Source organism: Salvia miltiorrhiza, chromosome 3 (assembly GCF_028751815.1).
Source record: "Salvia miltiorrhiza cultivar Shanhuang (shh) chromosome 3, IMPLAD_Smil_shh, whole genome shotgun sequence".
In the NCBI taxonomy this organism is placed as follows: Eukaryota; Viridiplantae; Streptophyta; class Magnoliopsida; order Lamiales; family Lamiaceae; genus Salvia; species Salvia miltiorrhiza.
In genome coordinates, this window is record NC_080389.1 from 53,051,752 (window position 1) to 53,061,601 (window position 9,850).

General features: G+C 39.2%; 1 protein-coding gene across 1 annotated transcript; it reads left to right on the top strand.

Moving 5' to 3' along the window:
• The first annotated feature begins 2,084 nt into the window (after positions 1–2,084).
• LOC131014351 (NADH dehydrogenase [ubiquinone] 1 beta subcomplex subunit 8, mitochondrial) lies at positions 2,085–4,378 on the top strand. The gene is made up of 4 exons (XM_057942296.1): positions 2,085–2,551; positions 2,631–2,717; positions 2,872–2,967; positions 4,104–4,378. Exons 1-4 carry the CDS (start codon positions 2,414–2,416, stop codon positions 4,158–4,160), a joined length of 378 nt encoding a protein of 125 aa, XP_057798279.1. The 5' UTR covers positions 2,085–2,413; the 3' UTR covers positions 4,161–4,378.
• The last annotated feature ends 5,472 nt before the right edge of the window (positions 4,379–9,850 follow it).

Sequence of the window (9,850 nt, forward strand, 5' to 3'; positions counted from 1 at the left end):
TGGTCCACCGGAAAGCCATCGTAGGTGAAGGAGGTCGAAAAAGAAAGCTTATATTTATCGGGATCGTGAAGCTGGAGCAAAACGTCTCCACGACGATTATTTTGTAGAAAAATCGGTCTACACCGATGTCATTTTCCGACGTCGTTTCTATATGCGTTGCCCCTTGTTTTTGCGCATCGTCAACGTCGTGCAATCCGATCCTTACTTCCAATAATGTACGAACACACTTGATAGGCCCGGTTTCACACCGCTGCAGAAATACACAGTTGTCCTTCGTCAACTAGCAAATGGAGGTGCAGTTGACCAGTATGACGAGTACTTGTAGATTGCAGAGTCTACCTCGTTGGAGTGCTTGAGCAGATTCTGTTGAGTCATTGTCCAACTCTTCGGCGCAGAATACTTGAGGAGGCCGACGTCCGCCAACTGCCAAAGGCTTCTTGTACTGCACGAGGAGAAGCACGGGTTCTCAAAGATGTTAGGGAGTCTCGATTGCATGCACTGGGCGTGGAAGAATTGTCCGGTGAGGTGGCAAGAAGCATACACTCGAGGTGATTAGGGAGAGCCATCGATCATCATCGAAGCTGTCGCATCCCAAGATCTGTGAATTTGAGATGAATTTTTTGGGACTCCTTGTTCAAACAACAACATCAACGTGCTCAACGCATCGACTAGAAGGAAAGATTCCACCGAATACATATCAAGTCAACAACTCCTACTACACGAGTGGGTACTACTTGACCGATTTGTGAAGAGTCCTCCATTTCCATCGGACGAAAAGAGTAGGAGATTCAAGTTGATGTAGGAAGCGGCTCGCAAGGACATTGAACGAGCTTTTGGCGTGCTTCAAGCTCGTTGGGCAATCATCAAAGGACCAACTCGTCTTTGGAAGAAGGAATTGAGTAACATCATGTTCACGTGCATCATTTTGCGCAATATAATCATCCAAGACGAAGGAGAGCAAACATTGGAATGGGAAGAAGACCTCACTGATGAAGCTTCAAGTAGCTCAGTCGCAGTTCGTCCTCGCACCGGGGCTCTGCCGAAATTTCGAGCGTATGTGGCTCGACAAGCTTCCATGCGAGACCGCGACATACATGTTCGCCTCACTTCATATTTGAAGGAGCATAATTGGTCTCGTTTTGGTGCGATTGAGCCGTAAAAAGTTATTATATATATATATTTTAATTATTGTAATTTATTTTAAGTATTAATATTTAATTTAATTTTATTTGAATTAATGTAATGTTGAATTTTTAATTTTAATGAAATTTATTTTAAAATAGAAGAGTAAATGAGATTAAATGGAACACTTATGTTAATGCATTAGAGAGGAGTGCCAATGTGAAGACCACCAATTAGCGTCATGCACCAGAGATCCTCTTATAAGCGAATTGATATAATCATGGTAGTGAAAAATACACGGTATGGTGTTGGTGATGTGGAAAAAGGAAGAATCATACAGTGGTGGTAATGGTATGTCATGTATATGGAAAACTCAGGTATATCTACTATAACATTCTCAGCATCAAATAGGCAAAGGGAGTGTGCATAAACCCCAATTCCACTGACCAAATTTTTTCGCAACCTCTTCTCTGATCAGGGTGACCACACGATTGAGAAGTTAGGGTGAGAAAATGAACTTTGTATTTGATGCTCCCAAAAGAGTCTCTCACAAGCTCATGCATCTGGAATCAAACATTTTCCATTACAAACAATCAAACTTCAAAGCTTTTTGGTCTGAGTCATGACTCATGGCTTGAGTTGAGCTAATCAGTTTCATTGAGTGTTGTTAGTGCGTACAAAGGGAAAACATCTTGGCATCAAGCTTCACTCAAGTTTACTGCATTGTAAGATATACTATGGCAGCTTATGAAAATAATCATTTATTGTGCTTCCTTATATTCACAAATTAATTAAGCTTCCTAATTTAATAATAAGATGCACTTATGCTATAAACTATTTTTAACTTCAAAATATAAACTTATGTATATTCTTATTAATTGATTTGTCATATGTGAATTTGAATCTAAAACCACGAACTCTTTTTTAAAATTAGATAAATTTATCATAGATCTTTGTGACCTAAGGACCGTAAGTATTTATTTTATAGGTTATTTTTGTTTTGACCCATTGTATTACTATCAAATAGTAACTATTTTGATTATTACTATATCTCCATAAATTTTGAAGTTACAATGTTTACATATGTTTTTCAAATTAATAGGAAAAGAAACATATGTTTAAAAATTAAAAATGCATAAAAATATTGTGTATGCATCGCATAGGGATTAGGGGGTCATTCATTTGCTCAGTGCACCGAGCAGCTAATTGAAGAATCACCGATTTCATCCCTTACAAAGTCAGAGTCCCTTCAAATTCGATACCCAAAGCTCAACGAAAACAAAAATCGAAGATGGCAGCAAGGTTGAGCCACGTAGCATCACGGATCATGGGTGCTAACGGCGTCGTTTCGCGTTCCGCGGCCTCCTCTCTCCGCCAGCGCTCCGGGATGGGCCTCCCTGTCGGAAAGCATATCGTCCCCGATAAACCGGTAACTATTTTCATCTTTTGCATTTCAATCCATTTATATTGAAGATATCTTGAAACCCTAGAAATTTGGTGGAATGCAGCTTCCTGTAAATGATGAACTTGTGTGGGATAACGGGACTCCGTTTCCAGAACCTTGCATCGACCGAATTGCTGATACTGTTGGAAAGGTCAGATCTTTTTACCATTTGAATTGAATAAATATTTACACGCACACGCACCCCTATATATATTCTTATAATTGTTTACACATATGATTTTCTGTTTACAATTGATTGGTGGTTTGAGTTTCATGGTGATTTTTTTGATTAATTTCTGCTTTAGTATGAAGCATTGGCGTGGTTGTGCGGTGGGTTGGGATTTTTCGTGTCTCTTGGGCTATTAGCTGTGTGGAACGACAAAGCTTCTAAAATACCATTTGTAAGTCAAATTTATTGATTATATGTTTGTTTTTCATCCATGTGTAGTGGTTATATCTTTGTTCCCTAGTGTGATCTACATATTAGTGAGTCTTAGGTTTGTTTTTGTTATTTGTTTTGGCATTTCCCCTTTTTGGCTATGTAATTTGTATATACTGCTTTGAATCTATCCATGTCAAATTACAATACTAGAAGCATCCTTGGTCTGTGCTTGAGTTGTCTTCTCTAAAGAAGTATGGATATTAATGTTTACCGAAGAGTTCTACACAATGTCTCCTTGTGCCTAACAATGTACCATTTGTTTGCCGCTCTCTCATTTTGCAACTATGGTGTTGATGTTCTATTACAGCTCTATAACTCTCTTTATTCCTATGCTCTCAAGATTCTCATAGAGAAAAAGCAATTGAATGGGCACTAAAGGAACATTACATTATTTTTGTATTATTTATCTTCCATAACTACTGAAGCCTACTACTTTTGAGTTGCTTGCCACTGAAATTGAGCTTATATAACACTGGGGCTGCTTTGTATCCATGTCAAGAGTGTCCGGGAGTCTTTGATTGTTTCCTGTTTGAAGTTAAAATTTTGGTTCTGTGGCATTAGGAAAGACTTATATATGTATAGACATCAATTAGTATTTTATTTCTGGAAATGTTTGGCATCCTAATTTACTTGTGGTTTCTATCAACAATGTTTGCAACTCTCTTACAAATTAGTGTGAATTGTATGTTGATTCTATGTTAGTTGAGCAGCCAATAAGCATCAAAATTCTTCTGAGTAGGAGCTGATTACTTAATATTTGGATTGGTTTCATTGATTTGCTATCACTCAAAGCTACTTTGGGAAGTGTGAAACAAAATGTCTAAGAACAGAGTGATGTGATGCATTCACTTAACATTACTAATTTGGTGAAAGAATGCAAATCATTGGATGCTATTGGAGCATTAGGACCTTGTAACCTTTGTGCAGTTTTGTTTTGGCTGTTATTTAGAAGTTACAAGAACACTGAGATAGACTTTTGAAAGTTTTATGTAATTTGTTAAGCTACACCTGAACTTTGATGAACATTTTTCTTCTTTTTTTTGTGAGAGTTGATGATTTTTCACTGGGAGAACTTTTTCTCTGGGTTCATTACAGGCACCCAAGGTGTATCCCTACGACAACTTAAGAGTAGAACTCGGTGGAGAACCCTAGACTGGTTGCTGCTTTTAGATGTTATTGACTCTTGCAAATCAATTAGCTAAAATAAGCCGGACCGACAACCGCGTCTATTTCTGGGTTTGTCTTGCACTTTATATCAAACAATATGATTCTGCAAGTACTTGATTTCTTTATTGCTTTACATGTGGTTTTTGTTCTTGTTAATTCAAGAGATTATGTTTGATGATAATACACTCTTCATCTTTCTACGAGTTGGTTTGTTCGGTTTTGTTAGAACATACGATGGTATGATCCATTAGAATTATGCATCACGTGAATCAACCGGAATGAATTTGATAATGCAATGTTGTAGCCACAGTTACAGTGTGCAAAAAGATAAGGACAATAGTGAATTTTGGAGTTAAAGGAAGAATATATGCTTGCTAACTCAACCACCAAGCTTACAAGTTTTGAGTTGTTATCTGTAAATACGGGAAAGCTACCCAGAGATGCGAGAGCAAATAGAGAGAATAAATCTATATTATATATATATATAAGTATAATCACTTTCAAAAGTAGCTAAGTTATATTTTTCTGTCAAAAATCACCTTACTATTTTTGAAAATAATTTTTTTCTAATTTTTTTTTTACTTATTTCATCTACTCTAGATTATACAGATATTTTTTTGCTATAGTTTTTACCGTGTAGTTTTTATTTAAAATGAAATTGTAACTTAACACTATTTTATATGACTAGTATTGCATGTTTATTTAATAAAATATGTAACAACATATTTTTGTCTAAAAATTATCATAAAATATTTTCAGAGCATGTATACAATATTTAGTTACATGTTTATTTAATGAAATATTTAATCATATTTTTTTTTATCTAAAATGATCATAATACACTCGGTTAATGTATACACAATATTTAGTAAACCTAAATAAAATTATTAAGATATTAACATTGATCAAGATTTATGATTTTATATGGACTTTTAATAAAATTATTTATCTATTTATTCTTTCTTTCTTTCTTTCATGAACATTCAGTTAGCAAGTATAAAATAAATGAACATTTAAGATTAATCAAGTCACTATAGTTGTGTATCAATTATAATCGCACCTAGTTAATTATAATATAATCATGGAACTATAATTTATACTAGAATTATTTAATTTTTTATCTCTTAAATATGACTTATAATCGGGCCATTTTTTTTTTTTTTGACAAAATCACTTATAATCTCGGTTGGAAAGTTTAATTGTTTGTTGGCCGAATTTGATTAAACTAATTTATTCATTTAATGCATAAAAAATATTTTTTTTTTTTTGAGAAAACACCAATACCCATATATTAATTCAAATCACGATGAACAATATCTAAAAGACCCGACGGAAAGTTGGATCTCCAGATCATTGCATCAGGAATACAAACGACTAAGTTAGCCAAGAAATGGGCCGCTCTATTAGCTTCCCTACGAACATGTCTAAAATCAAGCACTATCTTCTCCTTGATATAAATAAAAGCATCATAAAGATCATCACAAAGCGAGTCCATCCCCCTCGTTTTCTCACTCAAAACGTGCACCGCCAAGAGTGAATCCGTAAAAACCTCAAGAGGGCAAAAATCATGCTCCATGCAAAAACCCACACCCAACAAGATCGAGTGCAGTTCGCCCATAAGAATGGTTTCCGTTCTTCCAATGCGTCTCGCAGCCGCCGCTAACACCTTGCCTGTATGATCCCGAACCAGAAAACCCACTCCAACCTCATTTCCATTAGCATGGATAGATACATCCACATCCAACCGAAACGAACCACAGCACGGTGGATGCCAGCACTTATCTCCTTCCTTCGGCAGAATCGACTGCTGCGTTCTCGTCTTGCAAGTTGCCTCCTGGAACATACTCAGAAAAACCTCGCCACTTTCGGAAAGCTCCATCGTTCCAGCAGCCTTATTGCCATGTTTTACATCACATTGATTCTTCCAACTCCACCAAAGAAAAGTAACGAACTGCTCCAGATCCTCAACTCCAAAAACCGCAAAAAAATCCCTACAAAGCGACTCACTATCAAGAAATTCTCTACCTCTCAGCCACGACCACCATTTGGTCTTCTTCCATTCCCCTCGCACTGACTCGCAGAAAATGATTGAATGAGTCGTCGAGCCCCACTCCCGATTGCACCAGGAGCATATACCATTAATGGGAATATGATGATTCTTCAAGTTTATAGCAGTAGGCAACATATTCTTCATAAATCTCCATGCAAAAACCCTGACCTTCGGTGGAATAAAAAGTTTCCAAACAAACTTCCACCAATCTTCAACAACTGCTGAAGTCGTGTTAGCATTCGGCAAGAAACATTCCTTCTCAAGTAGATATCCAGATTTTACAGTATATCTTCATTTCTCATCATGTATCCAAAATCTGTCATCTTTCTCGATTCTTGTTAAATCCATGGACATAATACTTTGTACCTCATAAGAGAGAAAATTTTCCTTCAAAAGCTCCTCCTTCCAACGTTTATTGTCATCAATGAACTCAGCAACCAAAATACTTTCATCCTTCACCATCCCTCCAGCAGCTATACCATCTCCCCCATTAGGAATCCAAGCATCCTTAAAAGCTCTCACACTTTTCCCATTACCAATCTTCCACCTCACTCCACGTCTCACCAGATCACCTCCCCACAAAATCGATCGCCAAGAATAGGAAGCCGTCGAAGGGCAAGTAGCATTCAACACGTCCCCATCCTTATAATAGCGTCCTTTAAGCACCCTAGCCACCAGCGAGTTAGGGAACTTGATCAATCGCCACACCTGTTTAGCAAGAAGAGCCTTGTTAAAAGCGACCAAATCTCTAAAACCTATCCCACCTTTCGACTTCAGAGAGCAGAGCGACTGCCATTTTGCCCAATGCATATTCGGACCTTTTTCAGTCATTCCCCACCAAAAATTAGCACTAGCCTTCTCCATATCTCTGCAAACAGCAAGAGGAACCTTAAAACAATTCATGGCGTAAGTAGGAATCGCCTGTATAATTGATTTAAGGAGGACTTCTCTACCACCCATTGAAAAATGCTTATTTTTCCACGATCCAAGCTTCTTACAGACCCTTTCACGTAGGTAATCAAATTGAATCCTCTTCTGCTTCATCACGATCGTAGGAAGACCTAAATATACAGAATGTCCTTTGGTCTGACCTATACCCAAAGTTTTCGCCACCACCTCCCTATCACTCTCCAGAGTACACGGGCTAAAAGTAACAGCAGATTTATCCTTATTAATCTGTTGCCCCGAAGCCACAGAATACAGATCGATAGCATCTCTGATAGCATCCACCCCCTTAGCATTAGCTCTAAAAAAGAGAAGGCTATCATCCGCAAAGAAAAGATGACTTATTGCCGGACTAGCCTTAGCAACCCGTAACCCTTCGAACTCTTTCATTCTCGCATATTCGTGGAGAATCGAGGACAACCCTTGCGCGCAGATAACAAATAAGAAAGGCGACAACGAGCATCCTTGGCGAATACCCCTCGTAGGGATCAAAGAACCATACACCTTTCCATTCACCACAAAAGCAAAATCCACCGAGGTTATACAATCCATCACCACCCGCAACAATCTACTAGGAAACCCCATCACCTGCATCATAGCCTTTATAAAGCCCCACTCCACTCTGTCATAAGCTTTCCTCATATCCAGTTTTGCTGCCGCAAAGCCATGTTTCCCATTCTTTTGATTTTTAAGCCAATGCATACATTCGTAGCCCACTAAGATATTGTCTGTGATCAACCGCTCGGGTACGAAAGCACTCTGGTTATCATCAATAACCTTTCCCAACACTTTTCTCAACCGATTAGCCACCACTTTAGTCACAATCTTGTAAGTGGTATTACATAAACTAATAGGCCGAAAATCACAAACATGCTTAGGCTTTTTAACTTTCGGAATAAGGGCTATCAAACTTTTGTTCCACTCTCTAACACTATCATCACCATTAAGAATACCCAGAACCTCTTTAGTAATGGAACCTCCAATCTCTCCCCAATACTTCTGGAAAAAAATAGGTGGAGACCCGTCAGGTCCCGGGGCTTTATTCGGATTCATCTGAAAGATTACTTTCCTTACTTCCTCTTTAGTAAAAGGTTCTTGAAGAACAGCAACATCTGCCTGTTGAAATCTACTTTTAACACAGCTAGTGATCGCCGAAATATCCTCAACCCTAGGCTTATCTGACCGAAAGAGTTCCTTGAAATACTGCTGAATAATACTTGCCTTGTTCTCATCCTTAGTCTGCACAATGCCCCTCGAATCAAACAAGCCTTCAATTCTATTTTTCCTCTTTCTTTCTGAGGCGAAGTTATGAAAATACTTCGTGTTCCTGTCCCCCAATCCCAGCCAATTCGCTCTTGACCTTTGCTTCCAATGTATTTCCTCCGCCTCCGAAATCCTCTCAATTTTCACATTAATCTCATGTAGCTCCTTCCCCACATCTTTGTCTCCGCACTGATTCAACAGCTTGATCCTCTTCTTCCTTAGCTCCTCAAGCGTCTTCGAAGGATTTTTGTACTCAGAATCCACCCATTTTTTGAGATATTGCTGGCATAAGGCAAGCCGCTTTGGCAAAGAATGACTACCAAAACCCCTCCAGTTCATAAGAATATCGGCAGTAAAATTCTCCGCCAACATCCATTTCTGCTCAAAATGGAACCTTTTATAGCCCCCGGTGGATTGACTCTTCTCCTGCTTCTCCAACCTCACCCTCACTGCTCTATGATCTGAGCCGTACGAGTCCAGCACTTGTGCCTCACCATTTCCCACTTCCAAAAAACCCGATTCATTTATAAAGAACCTGTCCAACAACTCAAAGATGGTTGCCTCCCCCTCTCTTTGATTACACCAGGTGAAGCGAGCATCATTAACAATAGCTTTTAACCCGCTTGCCTCAATCGCAGCTCTGAAGGTGGATAAACACGACCACTTTTTTCGTTTCCCTCCTTCCTTCTCTTCTTGCTTCAAAATCTCATTAAAATCCCCTCCAACGATCCAAGGGTTAGAGACATCTCCATTCTCCGCCAATCTTTTAATAAGTTCCCAAGACTGTTGACGTTTATTCCCATCAGGATTTCCATAAAAACCCGTAAACCGAAAACCAAAACTATCACTCTTAACCCAACAATCAATGTGGCCCTTTGAAAAACTCCTGATACTCACATCACACTCCTTCTTCCAGAACAACATAAGACCCCCGCTCGCTCCAACGGGGTTTACCACAAAATGTCCCTCAAACCCTAGAATCACTTTCCAATTAACACATTTGGCCGCACATACTTTTGCCTAAGATATGAAAAGTATGCTTGGAGACACGCCAGATACCAACTGGCGAAGATTGTGGAATGCGCGAGGTGTGCCCAGGCCTCGAGCATTCCAGATTACCGCATTCATTGGGCTCGGCGGGGCTGCGAGGCAGCCTCCGCCGTTATTGCCAGCTCTAAAGTGTTCTCCATATTATGACGCGGATTCTTTCGTTTTGGGGAGTCCGAGCCCGCCTCACACACGGCACTCCCCGGTCGTTTCTTAGAGAAGCTTGAAACTTCCTCTTCATCTAAACCTCCACCTGTAGTCCCCCTCTCTCGCTCTTCCCGACTCCTAACTCCCTCGTTCCTAGAAGAAATTTCCCCGTCCTTTTTTCTCCCGTCCTCTCCAGATCTTCCTCTACCAACTCTCCTTCCCC

What these genes read in the sequence shown, in the direction of transcription:
- LOC131014351 (XM_057942296.1), top strand. Translation starts at nt 2,414, where the DNA reads ATGGCAGCAAGGTTGAGCCACGTAGCATCACGGATCATGGGTGCTAAC. An exon ending in ATATCGTCCCCGATAAACCG is followed by an intron (nt 2,552 to 2,630) that starts GTAACTATTTTC and finishes GGTGGAATGCAG; the next exon opens with CTTCCTGTAAATGATGAACT. An exon ending in TTGCTGATACTGTTGGAAAG is followed by an intron (nt 2,718 to 2,871) that starts GTCAGATCTTTT and finishes TTTCTGCTTTAG; the next exon opens with TATGAAGCATTGGCGTGGTT.